General features: G+C 45.5%; 1 protein-coding gene across 2 annotated transcripts in view; it reads right to left on the bottom strand.

Moving 5' to 3' along the window:
• Positions 1-24856, bottom strand: part of IL17RD (interleukin 17 receptor D) — a 71409-nt gene that overhangs the window by 28081 nt on the left and 18472 nt on the right. For both annotated transcript variants that reach the window (XM_058726481.1, XM_058726479.1), the window contains exon 2: positions 1474-1531. In XM_058726481.1, the coding sequence (XP_058582464.1) occupies positions 1474-1531 (58 nt within the window). The remainder of the gene's footprint in view (positions 1-1473; positions 1532-24856) is intronic.

Genomic DNA, 24856 nt, shown 5'->3' with positions numbered 1-24856 from the left:
GACCGGAAAATTTTGAACTCTTGAATGTAATACAAGATCTGCCAGGACCAAGAGCATATATTAGAAATTAACTTTGTAGCTCAAAGAGAGCTCTCTTACACATGTCTTTACTTAGCTGAATTAAGTGTCCTGGACTTGCAAATCTTTCATTAGCATTACAGCATTTACCCAGAACAGGCACCCACCACTAACTTGAAATGTCTGTTTCAAATGTAAGTCCTCATTGGTTAACTTAAAATACTCACGTCAGCAACTGCGGGGATAAATTTGACACACATATTTGTATCTTAAAATTGTTAGATTGTATACATGACCTCAAAAATCTTGCTCTAGCAGTGATCATTTCAAAGGCCTCACTGTGACCTACACCCATTATTTACATGGATTCACAACCCTCTCCAAGAGATGAATCAAAGGTCAGGAGTCACTTAAATAGGAGTCAAGCTCCCTCTTGTTAACGTTTTTACATGTAAATTATGGCTCATAAGGCTAAAATGCTCACAATTCCATATAATTACCTTCTCAGGCATGGAAGCATTTGCTGAGGGGAGATTCTATATGCTTAATCAGAAAAAGCACCCCACCCTGCCCTTAGGAAACAATTCAGACAGATTAAGTCACACTTCCTTGAGAGAAAGGGCCAAAAAGATGCTGTATTCCAATTCTGGTTGGAATGACTTCTAATATTAACAGATATCAATTACTGAGTGCACATCTTAGGCCAGCCACTGAGTTAAGCAGGTAAAAGCATTACCTCATTTAACCCTCAAAACGATGCCGAAGAAGAACCTAATCTTTATTTTATATGATGTGAAAGCTGAGGCTTGAAGTCAAATCACCTGCCACAGCTCACAGCTGATAGGTAGGGAACCAGAGCTGGAATCCAGGCGAAGTCAGAGATGGCCAACTGGAGACCCTTGGGCAAATCTGGGGCAACGTTCACTTGGCCCACTCTATGTGTGTGAAAAATTTTAAATAGATGACAGTATTAAAAAACGGTTAGACAAAAAATGCAAATTTCTTACTCTTCTTCGAAATCACATCTGGCCACACTCAGGGAATTTCAAGGCCACCATGAGCTGGAATGGAGAGAAGCCAGTGCCCCCTTCAGACCAGACAGTCCCTGCTACTCCCTAGCATCTTGCACTTGCGTAGCTTTGTCCCATGCTGGGCCCTACAGGCATCTGCCTTAGTTCTTAAGGACATGACTATGTCCTGAAGAAATCAGGGGAGGTCTCCCTCCATCCAAAATTTCTCCCAACACTATGGAGGGCACTTGACCTATCCAGGCTCCCAAATACTTGAGTGACTTAATGGAGACTCAGCCAGCTGCTTTAGCTCTATTGATAAACCTGGGCAGGTTCAGAAAATTCCTCAACCCTAGGACCTCAAGTGTCCTTGATTGAGCATGACTGTGTGAGCTTTAGATCACTGAACAGGCCCCATTCTTCAGCGGTGAAGCCAGTTACTTACTGTCATATCTGAAGGTGATGTTGTGCAGCCCACTGTTTCTGCTGGCCGGCCCCACTCCCTGTGGGAAAACAAGAGAACATGATGAGGAGAAAAGCCAATTTGCTTTTCCAGCACAGATCCCTTGGAGTCAAAATGTACACAAGATAACAAAGACCCAGGGTCATGCCAGTCGCTGAGCAGTATCTACCACTCTTCCCGCCCACTCTGTGCCTCTTCTCCTCCCACTGACTGCCAACCTCCCTCCAGCCCAGGAGATTCCTACTGCCAGGCCGACGGCATCATGAGAACGTACTTCCCTAAGACAAGAGGAGCATGCTGTTCCGTGTTTGGGGGTTAAATAATAATTCATTAACAGTAAAATTGGGAGAGAGATCATGAGCTGCCAGCTGGAGCCCTTCCAGTTGGATCTGCTTTGAGCACTGATTGGTTATAAAATTCGCCTACCAGACACTCTCGTCCAAAAGCTCTATTAAGCCACGACAGATAGGCAATTCCTCAAGTCTAAGGAAACAGGTTTCTCATTCCAAGACTGGGAATGAGTGTGGGAATAAGCCATTACTTTTAATGAGAAAATTCTTCACTGTATCCATACCTATGCTTGGAATATATAGGGTGGGTCATAAAAGAAAAAGAAAAAAGACTTTAAAAGGGCTAACTCTAACTCTTGGTGATGTGGCCGTTAGCCATCTGCACTCTTAATAGCAGGGATAACAACTCCGCCAGACTCCCCACTTTAATTACAGCATCCACAGAGGGAGCACCGGATTCCTCCCGTTGCCCAGCCTTTTCCTAACCCACCACTTATCCATCATGGGAAAGAGCAGCTACAGACCTGCCGACTCTGGTTTAACTATTTCTGTAATAATCTGCAAATGTGCCATTCAGCATTAATTGCAGAAGTCTCCAAAAACAGTTAATTCTGAAATGCTAAATGATGGGAAAATATTCTAACCACACAGCTAAAGTTTCCACTTAACAAAGGGGATGTTGGGGAAAACCATATGCTGGCAGCCCGGTATTTAATGGGCAATTGTCACACTGAGACACGATGTGCAGAATACTTCTGATGCAGCCCAGGGTCTCAGGCCACAACCCCATCATATCCATATGCTGTAGACATGTTCACGCTTTTTATCCTGAAGCCAGGCATGCCCACTGAAACTGTATCCTTGAGCTCAGATAAATATGGACCTTAGGAAAGCACAGCTGTGCAGAAAGGGACACACACACACACACACACACACACACACACACACACACTTCTAATTCAAGTGAGAAATAAGCAGTAACAAAATCTAAATCAACATGGTATACTAGCCCATGATCTATGGAGGCTCCCTTTCTTCCTGATTCACCTTCCTCCTCCAGCTTTCCTGTTTCCATCCTCCTTTTCCCACATACACAAGATTCCAGAATTCCTCCCCTGAGCTAAAACACTTTGGAAAGGGTTGTTTTCTTATTAAAATCCTAAATACCTCCGTAAATCCTTAGGGACAAGGCCTCTAATGTGCCACAAGAGTCTGCCCAACTTCCAGGTGGTCATGCCCAGACAGACACAACCAGGCAGGAGAAAATGCAATCTCTCCAAAACCCTTAGGAAATGCCCCAAACCACACCTTTCTCCCTTAAAAACCCCCGAGATATAAAATCACTTACCATTAATTACTATTATGAGCTAGACATCATGCTAGGTATAGTGGTGAGGAAAACAGCCACTGGTCCTGTCCTCAGGAGCACAGTTCATTCCTTCAAAGAAGACTAGTTGGGTATGTGGATCACATGCCAGGTATAGAGACAAATTTCAAACCACGCCTTGACTCTCCAGGAACCCTCAGCGTGGCATACAAGGAGGGTGCAACTAGGTGAAGAGCCGGCCATAAATAAACAGACAGCTTATGAAATGCCATAAGGTAGCACCTTTGCTACCATGCCATGAGGTAGCACCTCACAAAGGATGATTCAAGGGTGAGGACAGCACACACCAGAAGCTTGAAAGAAGGAAGGGTAACCAAACTACGAGGGAGAGGAAAAGGGAGCATCACAGAAGGCAAACATCTACAGGCCAAGGTGGGTATCTTAATCCTTCCATCCTCCTGCTGGTGACCAAGGGCAAACCTCTTCACTCCACCGGGTTGGAGTGCCCTCAACTATTTTCCTAAAAAGATAATTTGCATGACTTTCCCCTGGGACAGGAGTTTGAGGAGGACCACGTGAAGCCATGTAGAGGAAGCACTTTCCAAAAAGCAAATGCATTTCACTTAATAGCATGCTTTGAGGTCTGTAGGACTCTAGTGACCAGTGACTAGTCACCTTACTTGTAGGACTAGCAGCTTTTCACTTTGTTCTTGTTCTCCTCATATTTCCATCGCAGCACGTTTTTTTTTTTTTAAAGATTTTATTTTAAAGCAATCTCTACATCCAATGTGAGGCTCCTACTTACAACCCTGAGATCAAGAGTCACATGCTCTACTGACTGAACTGGCCAGGGGCTCCTGCTGCAGCATGTTTTTAACAGGTATGTACTGGGCACTTGCGATGAGCTTGCATTGTGGAAAGAAGCCCAATATCGTGAGATGTGTTATATCTTGCAGACAAGAACCTAAATCCTTCCAAATAAGGTCTGTGCTGTATGCAGAGCTGTTCAGAAGAGGGCCCAGTGAGCGTGGCCTCAAAGGACAGTGAGGCTTGCATACAGTGTCGATTCACTACCCACAGGGCATTCCACCTTGACCCCACCCCTGCAGGGCTGGGCACTTTTGGTCATCGACCAGAACTGGGTCCTAATCTCAGGGGCTTTGGCCACCAAAGTGATCTCCTAATGTGCAATTCTGCCTTCATTCCTCTGCTCCAAGCCCACCACTAGCTCCCTGTCCCTCCTAGAACATTCCCAATGTGGCTCCTGCCTGTCTTCTCAGCCGCTCCCCTCCCTACCTGCCAAACTCCTCCAGGCACTGCATTACTGCTCAGCACAAGTTCAGGAGCGCTTCTGTATCCCAGAATGCCCTTCCTACCAGCCAAGACCTGCTCCTCCCATGGGCTTCTGCCTTAGTCCGTCTAGCTCCATCACACGGTGTTCCTGACACACAGATGTGCCTGCATATTCACCCGATGAGAGTACAGTAACCCACCCTCACAACCTGACTGGCCTGGCACTTCTGTTAATGCACATGCAAAATGGTCATTCTAATTCCACACAAAAATCAGAGACCAAAAGACCCTGTGACTAAGCCTCATCCTTGAGTTCAGAGGCAATAGAGCACAGAGCTCAACTCCATCCACCCAGTTCCTGTGTGCACTGGGAGACCTGTCACTCTTGGCAGTCATCCAGGGCATGGCTTCTGAGCACATGCCATCAGACAGATGCTCCAACAGGCTGTCCTCGCTTTGCACCCAAATGCTCCTGCTGCTCCGGAGCCCTCAGAAACCACAGGAGAAATGGTATGCCCAGACTAGCCCACAGAGCACTACTGTTTTCTTTATGCTTTGTGGTAGACAGAATACCAGCCCCCACAAAACAACAGGTCCCCAGGACCCATGCGGTTACTGCACACAGCAAAAAGGACTGTGAAGATGCAATTAAGTTTAAGGAACCTGAGATGGAGAAAGTATGTTGATGAGCCCAATGTTATCACACAAGTCCTTGTAAGTGGGATACAGGAAGATCAGAGAAGGAGATATGGCCACAGAAGCAGAAGGCAGTGAGGCAGACATTGATTTAAAGATGCTACACTACTGGTTTTGAAGATGGGGATAGAAGGGGCTCATAAGCCAAGGAACATAGGCACCTCTAGATGTTAGAAAAGGCAGAAAAGGGTTCTCCCTAGAGCCTCCAGAAGGAGCCAGTCCTATCAACACCTTGATTTTCAACCCCACATAAGACTCATCTTGGAACTCTGACTCCAACAACTATAAGATAATGAATTCGTGCTGTTTTAAGTCATTAAATCGTGACAGTTTGTTACAGCAGTAATTGAAAGCTAACACATACATATACTTTAGCTGCAATATGGATGAGACGGATCTCAGTGTCACACATGTGCTGCGTGTTGCATTTTCCCCTTCCCACACCGAGGGCAGACTGATCGATCACTTGTCACGGCCCTCTATCCCACCCCGGCTGCAGGCAGACATGAAACACTGCCCCATCAAGCTGTGGCTTCAGATTCTGCCATCCTAGATGCACGCTTTTGAGGGCTAGCCTGGGGCATATCTGGAGTGGAGGAGTGGTTAACAGGACGGGCTTTGGAGTTGTACAGATGTGTGTTCAAACCTCCCCCTTTCAGGCTGTATGACCTTAGACAAGCTTCCAAACTTTCCTGAGCCTCGTTTTCGTGAGCTATTAAAGTGTTTGAATAAAATTTCTTGGAAAAGTTCGGTGTGGAACTGTATGAGAAGACATGTTATCAAGTATTCTGCACAGCACATGACACATTGAAATAGTTATGTTACCATTCCTGGGAAGATTCCTGCCCTAATAAGCAAAGAGCTGTGCAGCGTGGGAGTACGTGAGGTAGACAGGGGAACGCTCACAGGAAGGGGCATCTCCAGATATGACCAGTCTTAGCATCCAAACCTGGGGGGTCTGGCAGATGGGTGGAAAGGTCAGGGCAAGGTGACAGAGGCACTAACCACCAGACTAAGGAATGGTCTTGGTGGGAACTGGGCAACCCAGTGACCCCCATCACTGGTAAGTGCTCAGGCTGGATGAGATGGGAAGAGACTGGAGGCAAAGTGACCAGGGCGGCCCCCTACTCCCTCATCCTTCTCCAAGCTTGCACCACAGTCCGGCCCTGGCCCATAAGTCAGCCCTTGATATATATTAGTTTTCTGCCTGAATGAATGAATACATGATGAAACTAGGGAATGCAGATCAAGAACCCAAGAGGACCTAGCCTTGCGTGACAGGGTGAGTTATGGGCTTAGAATCAGGACTCGCACTAAGAGAACATGGTGAGCAACTTACAAAGCTGGTGAATGGTTTTGCAAGCTGTTTTTCAGTAAACAATCCAAAGCTTTTAGCTACTATACCTGGTTTGATGTTTAATGAGCTTACAATTAAGAATACTTGTTTGTGGCCTGTTACTTAAAAACTATAAAATGCCAATGCTGTGGCCTTAGGGTGTCACATTCTTAGTTAATTAACCACCCCCATTTGCTGCACTTGGGGGCAGCTTTTAATTTGTTCCAATGCTAGGGGAGAAGCCAGCCCCAGGTGCCTGGGGCTCTGCTATGAACACTCTATGGTGAGCAGGGACGGAAGCAGCAAATGGGAACATAATGGAGAAAACATCTTTTACTCAGGAAAGGGGGAGGGGAGGATAACCCATAAGTGCTCTAAAGGAATAAAATTCAAAACCCACACTATGCTCCACCCATATGGCAAAGAAGCAAAGGCCTGGACACAAAGACAGCCACAGGGAGGGATCCCACACAGAGCAGCTAGCGCGGGCCATGAGGGGCCATCCGAAGGCCCATTTCCTGAGGGGCCCTTGGGGATTCTAAGTCCATTGAAGACACCAACTTCCCAGAGCAACATTTCCAATCCAGCTCCAAAATAGCTTAACTGCCATTTTGGAAAGATGCATTTTGAAAAGGACTGTGCTAATTATAGTAGCCCCTTTCCAGTGGAAGGCATGGCCAAACTACAAGGCCTAAACAAGACTGCTTTCAAATCAGTTAAGGGCCTCTCAGAAAGCTAGCAATGTTTTAGTGACCTGAGTTTGGATCAACATTTAAATAAGAGCATCCATCATAAGGAACTGAGAGAATGGGTTTTTTTGTTTTTTTTTTTTTAAGATAACTGAACAACTACTTAAAAAACCAAGGCCAGCTTATACTTTCTATTTTCCCTTTTCCTCCACCTTGGGTTTCCAGTGTGTCAAGGAGATTTAAAAGATAGCAGACAATTCTGTGAGGCTTCAAATGCACTACAGGACTGACATTTTTGCCTGTGACCAGTGGACGTGGTAAAGGCAAGAGGCAGAACATGGGGTCAATTTACTCTGCACAAGTTCGGTTCAGATGGTTTCATAGATGAATTCAGATCCCACTTAACTTCAGTTCAAACCTTTAACTAAAAAAAGGCGGGGGGGGGGGGGGGGGGGAGAGAAGTCAGAAAAAAGGAGAGAAGCCCCAGGTGATATAAGCTGAGGAGAATGCCGGCAAACCCAAAACACAAGGAAAATAAATCACAAAGCCAGCCTGGGTCTGGATCTATTCAAGATATTCTTCTCCACATTCCCGAGAGCTGTTCTCTCCCACTTTCCAACTAGATGCAACCAACTTCAGAAACGAAGGGTGCCAGCTGTCTGATTTGGGGAGGTAAGGCTTTGGATGTCTAGTGGGGAACACACAAGCTCTGGGGGAGTGCCAGTGTGTTCCCACCAGCAATTACCACGTCGGCCCCAAAAGACCCAGAGATCTTAAGCTAATTAGAGAGATTTGCTCGAGGAGGTAGGAAATCACTACTCCAAAGCATCGCCTGTGTACCAGACCAAAGCCGTAATCATGATTCATCTCTGACATGTTGCTAATCAGCACACACATGTTCCTAATTTCACGCTCCCCAAAGGAAAGCTGAAGGGACAATTGTTTCTGAGCTCGAACATGGAGCCAACCTATGCCAAGTTACAATGTGTTTTGCTTATCAAACTGAGAGCTCTCGTTTCCAACTAAGCTGCCTTTCACTATTTTACCCCTCCTCTACACCCCCACCCTCATCTCAGACCCAAGGAAATCCATTCACTAAAGATAAAGATGTGTTAAGGTATTTATAGGAGTTGTCTCTCAGATAGTAACTTTTTTTTAATTGAAATAGAATTGACATACAATATATAAGTTTAAGGTATACAATGTATTGACTTGATATATTTATTTATTGCAATAGCAACTTTTCTAACTGGCCATTACCTAAATGGAATTTAGTATGTTTTTAAATGTCTTTCCCTGCTCCAGATTTTGACTTTCTTATTGCTTTGCCACTGGAATATACACATACAGTTAATGCCCAGAGATATCAACACACACACACACACACACACACACACACACACACTCTGACTTTTCTCCTGTGTTTAGAAACAAAACAAAACAAAGCTCTCCAGTCTCCTTGGTTTTCACAAAGCAAAAGCCCAAATACTTTTTTCCAATTAGTCTGTTAAGGATCTGGGCTGTGTGTTCTCCCGTGGCTGATACTCACAAATAGACAGGATTGTTCCATTTCTCCAGTTCTCAAAACGTTAAAAGCCAGCTATAAAACATGCCTCCGGATAGCGAGCCAGACCCTCTCCCTTGGCTGCACACAGCACTCCCATCCACTCAAATGAGAATGGCATGTTAAAGAGCTGGCATCTGTAAGGTAACTATCAGCCCATCTGCAGTTTAAAACGCACACACAGACAACTTCACAGACACAAATTAACTGGTGTTCTGTAAACACTGGGTACGAAGAGGAAGCAAGCAACCAGCCACCCAAACACCCACCCAGCAAACCAGCTACCGGCTTGCTCTCACTTAGCTGTTAAAGGTAGTTACAAAGACTTCACTCCAGAAGCTCAAGAAAGTATCTCCCTGCAAGGGCAAAACAGTGATTAGACAATAGAGGAAAACTTCAAGCTACACACATGCCTGTTATGCCTAAACTCAGAGGAAATGTTCGGATCAAAACAAAACTACTAATAAAAAGCCTTAGGACCACACAGAGAGCGTGCACTGAATTGTACCGCTTCAAATACTGTTTCCGAGGCCCCGGGACAGAGTCTCCAAATACTGTATCACATCTGGAATTCTGCTTTTACAGCACAAATGCCTGCAGAAATAGGGGATTGTGACGTTGCCATGGGGACCAAGCCTCCTCCAGTCAGGCAGGTCCCCAGTGTGTCCCACACATGTGCTTCCTTCAAGGTGGATTTCACATATTTGGAAATTATGGAAGACCGCCCTTTTAGGTTTTAGTGCAAATCGAAACATCACAGGCTACACTAGAAAGCAAGGGACCTTCTGTCAGCCTATTATTTCTGTCCACATGGTGGTCTCAGAGAGAAAACCTCCTTAAAATAACAGTGGGAAGCAGCAAGTCAACATTAGACCCTTTTTCAAAAGTTATTTGTGGCTTTTCCCCCTTCCTCCAGGAGGGAGACAGGCTTCAAGCACCCCTTTTAAGCTCTCTTGTTCTCTGGCTGCAAAAATCCAAGTGAGTCCACCTATGTGCACAGCTGCCTCCCACTGCTGATCTACGGGAGGGACCCCAGGCTCGGGCTCTGTCACTTGCCATCACAAGAAGTGAGCCACTAATGCCTTCCCAGCAGGGCTACTGGCCAAGGTAGGGGGTCTTCATTTTTAATTGTTGTTAAAGCAAAAAGGTTTCTAGAACCCATAGGAGAATCCTGTGAGAGAAACATTCCTTACCCAACTTCCCCCCAAAACATTCTTTTTTTTTTTTTAACATTTTATTTATTTTTGAGACAGGGAGAGACAGAGCATGAACAGGGGAGGGGCAGAGAGAGAGGGAGACACAGAATCTGAAACAGGCTCCAGGCTCTGAGCTGTCAGCACAGAGCCCGACGCAGGGCTCGAACTCACGGACCGCGAGATCATAACCTGAGCCGAAGTTGGCCACTTAACCAACTGAGCCACCCAGGCGCCCCCCCCCCAAAACATTCTTACACAATTTGGGGGCATTCCCAAAACTCCCAGAGGCCACCGAGGGCTTCACAGAACCCAGGTCGAAAGCCATATATAGACACAAAGAATCTGGAGCCCCCACTTAGAAATACCTTAGGAGGTACATCTGGGCTTCTCCACTTCTCTGGGAGGCAGCCTGTCCAACCAACCCCCCCCCCCCCCACCACCACCAGGTATGGATTCATACATACAGGAAAGCAACCCTCATTGGGTGCTGGCAGGTGCCCACGACCACTCCTCAACCTGCCATTCATCCTACCTCCCTAGGACCCCAGCTGGCTTAAAACAATGGTCAAGACCCTCATCTCTCTTTCCCCTGGGAGCATTCTCCCATCAGTTCTAACTAGAATGTCTCAAGCTAAAGCAACAGTGACTCCTCTAATACGTATCTGCTTCTCCGCAAGGTCTGGCCTTTCCCAGATTTCCTGGGGGGAAGGGAGGGAATCAGCCAGCCCAGAGGTGAAGCAGCAATCACCAAGTCCCATGGGCAGATCGAGGGGGCTCAGGGGGAACTTGTTCTCGGCCCTGCCCCAGCTCAGTGTGACCTCCAGATTGAACCATTTCCATCTAGTCTCTTAGATATCACATCCCAAAATGTCCCCCTGAGATGCAGCCAAAGTTCGTGAATGTGTGTGTCTGTATGTGTGCATACCCAGCCACACAGAAGAAGGAGAAAAAAAAAAAAAAAAAGCACCAGGAAGTCAGCAGCTCGGCTCCAGGTGTTAACACTTAGCGCATCCTGCCCAGCCCCCTCCAGCTTGAGGCCGGCCGCCTGGGAGCCGGACACAGCAATTAGGCCCTTCCCGGGGTTGGGCGCCTTTGTCCCCTCACTAACATCATTAGTGTCTGACTTCCTGTGCACAACAGGGCCTCCCGGGGGGCAATCACCGGCTGACCGGGGCAGGGCATTAGACTTCCTTTGTCAAAGACCCTCAAATGTTAACAAGCATGTGAACAAGCTTCTCCTCCCCCACAACACCCCCCCCCCACCTCCGCCACTCCTCCGACCCACCAAACACTCAATTCTCTGAGGCCTTGGTTCTCCCCGACTTGTGGGAATCTGAGTTACTTGAGAGCAATATCAAGTCTCTGGGTTGAGTGAGCATAGCTTCCTTTTCTGCAGAAGAGGTCGACAAATGTGATTTCCTACAGCAGGTCCCCTACAAACATGCTACTTGCATTTACCCAGAGCCTGCTGGATACCAGGTCTGTATCACTTGTCTGACATTAACTGGGGAAAAAATGAACAAAGGTGAAGGTGCTCGGACAACATGAGTCCCAGGCTGTGTAACACCCAGCCCAGCATCTCTGTAGGCACAGGTGTCCCATTCATGTGTGCTCATGGGTTCAAGTGCAAGACGGTCTCAATATGCAAGGATGTGCCGAAGGTTTGCGTGATACTCCCAGGCTTTGAAACACTGATCACATCTGAAACTGGGGGAAGTGTAAGTTGCTACACAGCTACAACCCTACTGTCACCTTCCCTTTTCTCAGCAATACTAACACCATCAGGACCAACATCACTAAAATCCTCTCGTTTATTCCTCCAGCCCTCTCAACAGAGGGTCTCAGCTTCTTACGTGGGGACACAAATGTCTTTGAGAATTTGGTGAGAGCTGTGGCACACGTACAAACACACAAGCTGCACACAGTATGTCAGGAAGCTTCTGGCTGGACCCATGCAATCCATTCAGGGGCCCCCACCTGCCTGCCCTAACCATAGATCAATAGCTTAACACCAGGTCTGTAGAAGGACACCATGAGTGGTTCAGTGATCCAAGGGAAACTTTGGTGGTTAAAAGCTAAATTCAAAGGGCAGAGGAAGATGGTTGGTAATAAGATCTCAATTTTAAATAGAACTCTGGATGGATTCCTCAGTTATAATCCTTTATAGGCAATACTTGTTACAATTCAATAATTAAACACTAGGTTCAGGATGTTGGGACTCACAAACTTTACAAAGTAGCAATATAAAAGGCAAGTATTTCTACTGTTATGCAAAGGAGCCCATTATGAGATGTGCCTAGCACCTTTCAGACAAGTGACAATAGTCATGTCTGCAGTCAAGTCAGTTTCACTGAATCAAGTTAAAAAATAAACAATGTGGCTACTTCTCACCCCCATCCGCCATAGTTAAACAGTGGAGGAACATATTATGGTATCCAGAAGATGGAGAACTGATTGCTCCTGCTCAAGTGCCTTTGCAGCCTGTGGTGTCTGTGGTCAACACACAAAACTGGGTTAGGTTTTGGATGCATTTTAAAATATTCGCCCAAGAGCCACAGTGGGGGATAATCTAAAACTCCCCCCTTTTTTTAATGAAGAATAATCTATGGTTTTGACTTCTACTCCAGACATACCAAAACACCTTCAAAGCTTCAAAAAGATGTTGGTAGACAGCAGAGAAAGGACACCAGCACATCTATGATACCAAGTCCCCCACAAGTTTATTTTGATGAACTTTACAGGTTTCAAAGGGTAAAGTATTTCATCATTGGTTCTGATTTTTACCTTCTGCCAAGCTAATTTCAAAATAGTAGGCAATCGGAAGAATATACTCAGACATTAATGGTCTTTGCAACCTTACGTCTCCCCACTTTTTGGATGGAAGCCAGCAGTCTGCCCTTAAACTATAAGCAATAAATCTATAAGACTCTCCTAATTTCCCAATGATACCACATGCAATTCCCATTAAAGCACACACGTACACAGTGACATACCAGTTAAATCATTGTGTGATTTAGGCCAGGAAATAATTGTGTTCGCCAAGAAATATTCAGCTTTGTTTTAAATTCCTTGAACAGTTAAAATGTCATTCTGAGAAGGAGGGCAAAGAATGATGTAAAAATGGAGAATCACTGTCTTGGTTGATTTCAGACTTAGATAAACCTTCCCATGGGTGGAGGAGGCAGTACAGACTTCCCAGGAATGAAGGCCTCCCCAAACAACCTCTCCAAGGACTCCTGGCATGGATTGATAGAGAGGGGGGAGTCAGAAAGCAGATTCATGTGAGACAGATGAGGCAGTGGAACCACACACTTCCTCCCTGAGAAAGTGGACCTGGTACTGGGCTCCAGCTCCTCTCTGATGGGGCTGAGACCAGCAAAATGGCACACACCACTTTCTTGGCCAGGCAATAGGAAGAAATCAATGCACCTTGTCCCCTTCATTAGGTTTCCCGTGAGAGATGTTTACAAAATCAAAGCAATATGGGGGAAGTAAATTAGAAGCTTGTTATATTTTGTCATGAGGTGAAACAGAGACTTCCCAGAAAAAAAATTAAAGCAGTGACTAAGTATTTAAAAACTAAAATTAAGGGGCGCCTGGGTGGCTCAGTAGGTTATCCGACTTCAGCTCAGGTCACGATCTCGCGGTCCGTGAGTTTGAGCCCCGCATCGGGCTCTGGGCTAATGGCTCAGAGCCTGGAGCCTGCTTCCGATTCTGTGTCTCCCTCTCTCTCTGCCTCTCCCCCGTTCATGCTCTGTCTCTCTCTGTCTCAAAAATAAATAAACGTTAAAAAAAAATTTAAAAACTAAAATTAAAAAGGGAGGTCAAAGTTCCTGGCTAAAATGATTGCAATCTAAGAATGAGGAGCTGAGTCAATACAAGGCCATCCTTCAGGTAAGTAGCACTGTTTTGTGGACACAGAGCCAGTGAATTCACAGGAGGGCTGAGAAGGAAAAGCCCCAGACAGGCACAGCTGTCCAGGACAAGGTGGGCAGGAAGGTGGGATGGGTACCATGTTGCACCTGCCACTTCCCCATCTGCCCGTGAGGGGTGCGATATTCCCTGGTTCTCAAATAGAGCACCTGAGGACTGGGTTTTCAAGTTTCTAGGAAAAGTGTAGGCTTTTCTTTTGATGAGGGCTTTATTATTTTTTGTAAATATAACAAATTCAAAGCAAAAGGAATTTAAGTACTGAGAATATGAAAATCCTCCCTAGTCAACCTCAACAAAACTGTACTTTATAGTTCCAAATTGCTAAGGGACCAGATCTTAAACATTCTCACCACAAAAAAGAAATGATAATTATGTGACTTGGTAGAGGTGTTGGCTAAAGCTTCGGTGGTAATCCTATTGATACATGTAAGGTAACCAAATCAACTTATCATATACCTCAAAATTACACACTATCATATCTCAATTATACCTATATTAAAAACAAAGAGAAAACCCTCCCAAACATCCTCCCTGCCCCAGCATTTTGAAGACTCTTCCGGACTGTCTCTATTTCATGCATCACATGGACTATGGCTTGACCTAAGTTAGATCCTAACATACAGAACACTTGTTCTGATAAATCTCCATTAGCAAATAATGAATACAGTTCCTTTTGGGAGAAGCATGTGGGACGAATGAGAAAAACAACAAAAGATCCTAATGAGGTAAGAATTAGGACCACTGGGCTAAATGGTTTCTTAAGGTCCTGCCAGCTTTCATTATCCATCCATTTTTCACAAAGAGAAAGCACTACTATTCAAAAGCAGTAAGACAGGCCCTTTCACCTGTTCCACAGCTAGTTGTGTACATGGAAAAGGCAACAGGACACACATATCAAGAAGGTTTCCCAGTGAAGTGCCCAACACATGTAGGCGACCTGCTGATGTGGGTATCCTGAGTGCTGTTCTGTTGGGTAACCCAATTACTATAACTCATCCTGAAAGTTTTAAAAAATTACACAACATTAGGGGATTTTATGATTTGTTGGCTAGTCTCATGTAAATAACAGAATTGGGTAAAATGAAAAGGGAAACTCTGACAAACCCAAGAAGAGGGCTGACAACATCCTCTAGCCCACACAGTAAATAAAAATCTAGGAGCACCACTCTTCAGAGTAAGGCAGCTGGAAGAGCGCCAGGGTGGGGAGATTCTACAGACCGAGTGGTGGAGAGGAAGTAATTTGCTTGTTAAAACTAAATTCTCGGCTAAGCGATCGACTCTTGATTTCGGCTCATGTCACGTCACCGTTCGTGAGTTCAAGCCCCACATTGGGCTCTGCACTGACAGAGTGGAGGCTACTTGGGATTCTATCCCACTCTGTGCCCCTCCCCCAGTCATGCTGTCTTGCTCTCTCTCAAAATAAACACATAAACTTAAAAAAAAAAAACAAAACTGTAAGTGCCATTTGTGATTAAAATCACAACACATGCGTTAGCCTGGTTATCGAAGAAGAATGATCTCTGCCTAGAAAACTCTGCCTGATCTAAAAGCAGTATTTAACTGTACCCCAAGGTTCTCTCTTCTCATTTATTCACGAATAACCTCAGATAATGTCCCAGAATTTATTAACCGATATTTTAAAGGTTAGAAATGTACTTTACACTGGCAAGGCCATTTTGCATGCTTGAGAATAACTTTCCTCCAAAAGTTTATAGTTCATTTTTGAAAACAAAGCTAAAAGGCATGAAATTAGAGATAATAATGTTATACCTTATAGAATGAATGCACTTAGTTATTATGCAATTGAGCTCCAAGTGTAAGGGAATTTCAGAGAAGGGGGTGTTGAACAGAAGAAGGCTCCCACAGAGAAGTGTCTTCACAAGGTAGACAGGTCTCTAACTGGATCCTAGGGCACTGGGAGCTTTGAGGTAGGTAGTGAAGAGACCATTTCAAGCAAATGTGTATACAAAAGGCACATGTAACCAACTACACCACCCCCATGGTAAGCATTCAGTAAATGGCCTCTACACCTCAAGGTAGACGTGGAACCTTCCTCATCAGCCAGAACAAATTGCTCTAGAAGCCCTGGAGTAAGCGACAAACACAGTAATGCTTCTGTCTGAAACACCCCAACCAGCCTGAAAGAATGGGCACCAGAGGGCCTGGGAGGCACAAAGGAGCTCATTTTGGCATGGGGCACATCTTGCCATCAGGCGAGACCGGAACACCGTGGTCCTTACAGAGGTGAGCACAAGCCTGATTTGGCAGGCAGGAGTTCAGGGAAGGGTCCCTGATCCAAGCCAAGGTGGCAATGCCAAGGTGGCAATGGGCTAGGATCCAGGTAGTGAAGATAGAAGAAAGAGGCAATAAAACAGCAGCTTCAAAGGATAAACCAAAAGGACCAGAAAGTTGAATCAAAGGAATGAGTCAAACCCCAGGGCCTGCAGACAAGAGGTGCCAGTGACAAAACAGAGAAGACTAAAGCTGGGGTCTCGTTACACACATCCCCTTATTTCCAGAATGGGCCTGATTCTCTGCCCATGATACAGATGAAAGGCACTCAGGAAGGAAGAAGCAGAGTCCTGGTCACCATCCACTTCCCTCCATGACCACAAACATCACTGGGGCATCTGGGTGGCTCAGTCTATTAAGCTTCTGACTCCAGCTCAGGTCATGATCTCATGGTTTCTGAGTTTGAGCCCCGCGTTAGGCTCTGCTGAAAGCTCAGAGCCTGGAGTCTGTTTCAGATTCTGTCTCCCTTTCTCTTTGCCCCTCCCCTGCTCACACTCTGTCTCTCTGTCTCTGTCTATCAAAAATAAACATTTAAAAGATTTTTTAAAAATTACTAACTTTTGGTGTTGGTGAGTGGAAGCATCAGGACCCCTCCCATCTTCCCCAGTCCCTCCCACACATCCTGACTCCTGTCTACAGCTGGAGTAAACCAGTGCCATGCTCCCAGGTAGAGTTCATTGAGGAAGGGAAGGAGGGATGGGGGGCAGGGGGGACAGGGAGGCAGGAACGGAGGGAGGGAGAGAGGGAGGGAGAGAGAGGGAGAGGGAGAGGGAGAGAGAGAGAGGAAGAAGACCCTGAAATAAAGGCCCTTTGTTAGCTTTTACCAACTCTTCAACAAAATTTCTGAAGACCAGAATCACTAAATACAATAGGTAGGATATTGGAAGGTACCTGGGTGGCTCAGTCAGTTAAGTATCCAACTCTTGATTTCAGCTCAGGTTATGATCTCATGGTTTGTGGGATTGAGCCCCACGTCAGGCTCTGCACTGACAGTGTGGAGCCTGCTTGAGATTCTCTCTCCCCCTCACTCTCTGCCCCTCCCCGACTGTAAATAGATAGATAGATAGATAGATAGATAGATAGATAGATAGATAGATAGATAGATAGATAAATGGGGCGCCTGGCTGGCTCAGTTGGTTAAGCATCCAACTTCAGCTCGGGTCATGATCTCATGGTTCGGGAGTTCGAGCTCCATGTCGGGCTCTGTGCTGACAGCTCACCGCCTGGAGCCTGCTTTGGATTCTGTGTCTCCCTGTCTCTCTCTGCCCCTCTCCCACTCATGCTCTGTCTCTCTCTCTCTCAAAGATAAACATTACCAAAAAACCTTTAATTTTTTTTAATGTTTATCTTTGAGAGAGAGAGAGAGAGACAGATAAAGCATGAGTGGGGGAGGGGCAGAAAGAGAGGGAGACACAGAATCTGAAGCAGGCTCCAGGCTGAGCTGTCAGCACAGAGCCCGACCCAGGGCTCAAACTCATGAACCATGAGATCATGACTTGAGCTGAAGTCGGATGCTCAAATGACTGAGCCACCCAGGCGCCCCTACAAAAAAATTTTTTTAATAAAAATAAACAAAATAATCTGGTATTGGCACAAAAGGACAGATACTGTATGATTCCCTCTGATCTGAGGTTCCTAGAGTGGTCACATTCACAGAGACATAAAATAGAATCAGGAGGCTGCAGAGGGGTGAGGGGCTCAGGGCGGAGTAACTCTTTAATGGGCACAGAGTTGCAGTTTAGGAAAATCAAATCCTGGAGATGGATGGTGGTGATGGTTGCCTAACTATGTATATGTACTTAACGCCACTGAATTAATACTTAAAAATGGTTAAAATGGTACATTTTATGTTGTGTCTATTTCGCCATATTTTTTAGCAGGATTCTGAGCAGGAAAGTAACACAAATACAATAATGCTGTAGCACATCTGCAGGAAAAACTAGGAGAGTGGTCAGTTGGAGCTGAGGTGGGTAGGCTTGCGAGGCAGCCGCTGCAGACGTCCAGACATGAGGTGGGTACAGCCAGCAATGGTGGGAAGATGACAGAGGACACGCTTGAGGGGCATTTTTAAGAAAAAATGGTGGGACTTTGGGACAAATGGGATACAGAGGTGATGATGAAATATTCCAAGGTACCTTGAGGTACCTATTTTGGGAACTTGGGAGAGTAGTGGTTTTTGCAGCAAGAAAGAAAATACCCCAAAAGAGAACTTTTCTTTTTTTAAGGAGGATGTAGAGAAGAACTTAACGGAGGTGACTAGAGAGTATCTTCTAATACCATATTTTGTTTTTTGGAAATGTGGGATTCAGAGACAGAAGTCATGCATGTAGTCATGTCACAGAAACTTAAGGACACGTGGGCTAATTAATAGGAGGAATAAAGAAAAGCAAAGGATCAGGAATTGGGCTTTGTGGGACTACCCAGTTAGGGCACATGAAGAGGAAAAGAAGATAGAAAAAGTGAAGTTGGCCAAGTAGAAGAGCCAGGAAAAGCTATCAGGCAGTGAAAAATGAAACAGAATTAAAGAATATCAAATAGGTTACATGTAAAAGAATGTCAAGATGGATATTTTCAACATGAAAACCACCTTGCTGATGATACAAATCCCTGAGAAAATCATCATATTGATGGATCATTTAGAATCACTCCTCCATATCAATTCCCAGGTCTTTGGCTGCTATTCAGACTCATCCCCTGGTTTCCTATAAAAGAAAGCATATTTTAAAAGACCATGTAAGTAAGATCTTTTTATATGTTTGAAAACTTAGAAGAAAACAAGTGATGACAGCAGTGGGAAAAGGTACTGAAAGACCGTCACTGTCAGGCTTTTGTGTGCAGGTAAAAGTTACTATGCAGGCAAAGCTACCTTCAGACTCAAGATCCTGCCAGGACAAGCCTCCAAACTCTCATGTTAGGGAGAAGAACACAGGACACCAAGTCACCATGCCTCCCAAGATCTGCTCAGTGCTTTATAGTCTGAACCACTGTTAAATGTATAAAATGTTTTTGCAGGTTTTGAAACAATGCTATCCGAAAAATTTAGAGGCAACCAATACTGAATTTACCACTCATTCTAAATCAGATCATTTTCCCTAACCAAATACTCCCAACTGGTTTAATAGCTAGCATTCTGACTCACTGACAATTTCCTAGAACCCAAAGGAAAAAAAAAAGATGGAAAGATAAGTTAGAACATTATCAGTATGACTCAAAATTACCAATTTCAGTTGAGTTGATGAAAATGGTAAATTTATGCACAAAGGCACCAATACAAATATTAATTTTCAGACTATTCTGTTTTGGACATTACTCAACACTTGTGGCCATCTGACATGTGCACATCCAACAGCAACGACAGGTTTCGTAGATCAATTTTGGCTTCTGAGGCTAACAACCTTCTTCCCCAAAAGTAAAGAAATAAAGCCAAAGTGTGGTCATCACTGAAATTTAATTCATCTCTGAGAAGAGGATTATAATGTTTCCAGACACTCAGGACAGGCCAAGAGAAAATCATATTCTAAGAAGCAGTAGCTACCACACTGGTTAATGCTTATCACTAATGAACATTTTTTGGGCAGTAACAAAGCCCTAATCCTCATAACTTAACCATACTACACTCCTAGGTTTCTGAAGGTACAACTTCATTTCCTAACATGACTTTTATTTTTTTTTTTAATTTTTTTTAACCTTTATTTATTTTTGAGACAGAGAGAGACAGAGCATGAACGGGGGAGGGTCAGAGAGAGGGAGACACAGAATCTGAAACAGGCTCCAGGCTCTGAGCTGTCAGCACAGAGCCTGACGCGGGGCTCGAACTCACGGACCGCGAGATCATGACCTGAGCCGAAGTCGGACGCTCAGCTGACTGAGCCACCCAGGCGCCCCTGATTTTTAAAGGCATAACAAAGAACTCCTGCAATCACCAGTTTGAAAAGAGTGACATCATCTTACACGTTCCTCAACATGGCAAACACCTCTTATATCTTGTGTTTAAGTCTGACATACATTTAAGCTCTTTTGAAATTCTCCTGACACTAGAAAAACCCCATGCCAACAGCTAGTAGACTAATATTAATGAAAGATTAGCCTTATTTTCTCAGCAGCAATAAGCTTCTAGAAGATTTCCTTCTTTTAGAAGAAAACAAATACTATCTGATAAAGGGAAGATAGATTCCATTGCAAGACCTCTGGGCTCTTAGATCTGGAACATTATAAGCCGATTGTATCCATATGGTGTTCATCATAAGGGTAACGCATGGGTAGAGAGGGCAGAACAGAAGGACCAAGGCTATGAACACCTCTGCCTCCTGGCCCCAAAAAGGCTACAGGAAGGAGAAAAAGTATTATCAAAAGGGACATATGGATCCCCTACACCTCCCTTCCCCACTCCCACCAAAAATAAACTCCCCCCAAACCATAAACTTTTAGCACCTCTCAAAGACTTCAAGAGAAGCATAAAGGAGATTGTGTTGGCCTAGCTAAGGACCCTCAAACCAGTGCAATTTCTTTCTTTACAGTTTTATTAAAATATGCAAGCACAGTACTTATAAACAAAGGAGTCATTTCAGTTTTTGCTTAGAAAAATGGGAGCCAATACATTCCTTCTGGGAATTCAGAGTAAGAGCTTTACAAAAAGTGTCCAGATGTACCTAAAAAGTTAGTCTGTTCTTTCAGGGAAGAGTGAAGGGAGAAACAAAGGGTGGGAGAGACATTTCATTAAAAATTGAAAGGGCTATTAGTTTTTCTTGGCTCGTACCCTAACCTGCCCCCGCCCCCACCCATGGACAAACCACACGGGAGCACCTAAGGACCACTGTGGTCTCCCGCAAAGTTGCAGGCAGGCAGGGACTGGCTGGTGGCAGCATGAGCCTCTGGACCTGTGCAAACCTCCAGAATGCCCTGAGTGGCAAACAGTTCCACTAGGTGATGAAATGGGACAGAGACTCTGAAAGCCAAGGATCTTCAAATGAGAATCAAGTACGTATGTATTAAAACATAAAACAATAACCCTTGGGACAAAGTTTCACCAAAATAAACAAAAAAAAAAAAAAACAACAAAAAAAACCCCAACAACAACAAAAACTTTCTTAACTGAAATGTTTTGTCAACATCACATCCCAGTTTTAACCTGGAAGCTCTGCTGAGATTTGAAACTTCCTCAGCCCAGTGATTCATTCCCAGAGTCCTTTGTAACCACAGAGAGATCTAAGTCTGTTAAGTGCTGCTTCATTCTCACAGCCGTTGATGCTGGCTCTAGGTCCTGAAGGTAAAGGAGTGTTTCAAAAAGAGCATAAATAAGGGAGACAGAGAGTCAGGCACATATTGTGAATAAAAAGATAATCCTAATAATAGTTTACATTATCACGAACCAAAGTTTATATGAGCAGCTAAGCCCCCTTTCAAAGTAGAGGGCAGCTGCTGGTACGGGCGGAGGAAAATGGTATGTCAGAAATGTGACCTACCTTCAAGTTTGTTTAACTCAGCTGTCAGCCACCGCTTCCTTCCGCCACCTTTCACTGGGCCAGGGGCGGAGGCGGCATCCTTTTTGAAGTGTTCTGTTAGCAAAGGCATGGAACTGTCTCAGTACCGAGTACCTGATCTCCACTGTTCCTCGGCACTCCTGACAAAGGCCAAGTCACCCTCATCAGTCCCCTCAGGGTGACAGTGGTGACCCCACCAGAGAGGCAGCCCTGGGGGTGCCCTCCTACTGTCCCCCCAGGAGTCAGAAGAACACGTTCCGGGTGAACAGTCTTCATCCCTGAGGCTGCCGGGAACCCTACATGAAGGAGGCTGGGGACTCAAGGCTGCGCTTACGTGGGGACCTGCCAGGTCATGACGACCCTCCAGGCCTCATGCATTCCCCAAAATGCCGCCCCCACATAAACCCCTTTAGCCAAAAGCCTTAATGTGTGTAAGCTGAATATCTGCACTCAGTAGCATAATCTAGCCCTTATTCATACATTACCTGTATGAAGGTGAAGGGGCGCCTTTCAGAAGTAGCCAGCATCACCTTTCCAAATTAGAACAGGGTTACATCCCCAGACACTTATTTGGAGTTAAATATTTCTGTACGTACAGAGGCGGGAGGTACACCAGAACAGGAGAAACAGTCTATGTCATTTAACTCCTTTTCAATCGGGACATGAAGCCCATTTCAAGATGCTTTCACCCAGCCACAAGCTCTCTGCAAAGGTTGCAGCTTCGACCAGCCCAAGGCAGCACAAGGGGAAGAGCCCCACAAAGAGCGAACCCCAAGGAGGCCACCTCCTCCCTCGCCCCATCAGCCTCACCTCGGCAGTCTGGCCCCAGCCACAGGAGCACACAAATACACTCAGTGAATGACCAGCTGGTGACACCGGGGAGACCCTCAAATGATCTTGCAAGCATAAGGGAATAGCCACTGTGCCCACCGTTCTTCTGGTGGAGCACCAAAGGCCTCAGGAAAGGGACCACCATTCATGGGGTGTTGGCAAAGGTTTAGGGGAGGTGTTCACGATCAAGCTGCCTTTGGGTGAGAACACCTGGAGGTACAAGCTGCAGGGACAGTGCGATCTCAGGCCTTCCCACAAGGGATTAAGACACTATTTGCTCTGCAACCTGCTGGTGGAGCCTCTGGTTTAAAACCGCCCTGTAGTCCAGTCCCTACTACCTATTTTCTTCAAGCACATCTCTGCTTTTATCTTCTCTCTCTCTACCCACCCATGAATTGTAAGTCCGGGTCCCCTGCTTGGTCTGTTGAGGGTGGCCCAGACTCGCCTTTGTGGAAAGGAAGGGGTTGCTTTTACATTAGCTCTTCCAGAAATGCTCTTAGTGTATCCAAGGACCATCACCTGGGACCCACTAGAGCAACACCACCTCAACCTGGGTAGGTGGTGATCACTCAGGATGACAGCTCCTGGGCCCCAAAGGAATCCCGGGGACAGCAATCCCTGGGTGAGGAGCTAGGGTGTCTGTGTGTCACAACTCCTAACCTCTTTGGGGTGCCTGAGTGGCTCAGTCGGTTAATTATCTGACTTTGGCTCAGGTCATGATCTCACAGCTCATGAGTTCGAGCCCCGAGTCGGGCTCTGTCCTGACAGGATTCTGTGTCTCCCTCTCTCTCTCTCTGCCTCTCCCCGATTCATGCTCTGTCTCTCAAAAATGAATAAAAGTTAAACAATTTTTTTTTTAAAATTCCGAACCTCCTTAGTGTTCTTAGTAAGACAGCCTGGTACAAATGGGGGTGCAAGAGAAACAAAAAATGAAGTTAATCTCTCAGCTCTGCAAGTACTCACATGCAGATTATCTGCCAAACAATTTCTTTTCTCTGATCAATTTTATCTGTGGCTGCCTTTGCCCTGCCCCCACTACCACCCAGCACATACCCTGGATCCTCTCCTCCCCTGACAGTTGCTGACAGAGTGGTCCAGGCCTCTGGTTCTGTCAACACCCCAATGTAATTCGGAGCTCATGGGGAATCTGAGGCAGTGCCCTTGTTTATGGATTCAGTGATTGATTAGGCCCTAAAAGCTCCTGGCCCAGAAGACTAAATGGGCTGAAATCAATCAACAGTAGTGCAATGTTAAAAAATGAGTGATGCAAAGGGGCCTCTGGCCATGTGAACAAACTGGAAAGTGCACAGGAAATGCTAAAGATGAAGCAGAGGGATACCCTGGGCACCTCCCGGTAAACAACACAGGCACACCAACAATGCCCACTGCAGCTGACGGGGCACACACTGTAAAAAATAAAGTCTTCTGCGTAAGAATTTTTTTTTTTTTTGGTCTCTATTTCTTTTCTGTTTAAATTCCAGTTAGTTGGGGCACCTGGGTGGCTCAGTCGGTTAAGTGTCCAATTCTTGATTTCAGCTCAGGTCATGATCTCAGCTTATGGGATCTAGCCCCACATCAGGCTCTGTACTGACTGTGTGGAGCCTGCTTGTGATTCTCTCTCTCTGTCTCTCTCTCTGCCCCTCCCCCACTTGTGCAGACTCTCTCTCACTCAAGATAAATAAACTTTAAATACACACACACGTACATATAGATACACACACAGGTAGGGGTGCCTGGGTGGCTCAGTCGGTTAAGTGTCAACTTCAGCTCAGGTCATGATATCACAGTTTGTGAGTTTGAGCCCCACATCGGGCTCTCTTCTGTCAGCATAGAGCCAGCTTCGGATCCCCTGTCCCCATCTCTCTCTGCTCCTCCCCCACTTGCTGTCTCCTTCTCTCTCTCAAAATAAATAAACTTAAAAAAAACAACCCTCATGTTCACCTAAACATCTTCCCTTAATATTCTCTACTAAGCAACATCTCATCCACACCTCACTTTAAAACTACCAGACTTAGGGGCACCTTGGTGGCTCAGTCAACTAAGCATCTGGTTTCAGCTCAGATCATGATCTCATGGTTTATGAGTTCAAACCCTACATCGGGGTCTCTGCTGTCAGCCCAGAACCTGCTTCAGATTCTCTATCCCCCTCTCTCTCTGCCCCTCCCCCACTCACAGTATCTCTCTCTAAAATAAACATTTTTTTTAGAAATCTTAAAACTACCAGACTTGGGGAGCCTGGGTGGCTCAGTCGGTTGAGCGTCCGACTTCGGCTCAGGTCACAATCTCGCGGTCTGTGAGTTCGAGCCCCGCGTCGGGCTCTGGGCTGATGGCTCAGAGCCTGGAGCCTGCTTCCGATTCTGTGTCTCCCTCTCTCTCTGACCCTCCCCCGTTCATGCTCTGTCTCTCTCTGTCTCAAAAATAAATAAACTTAAAAAAAA

The sequence above is a fragment of the Neofelis nebulosa genome, chromosome 4, assembly GCF_028018385.1.
Source record: "Neofelis nebulosa isolate mNeoNeb1 chromosome 4, mNeoNeb1.pri, whole genome shotgun sequence".
Classification (NCBI taxonomy): Eukaryota; Metazoa; Chordata; class Mammalia; order Carnivora; family Felidae; genus Neofelis; species Neofelis nebulosa.
The sequence above is the reverse complement of the archived record's forward strand: the minus strand, read 5'-3'. Positions and strand labels throughout refer to the sequence as shown.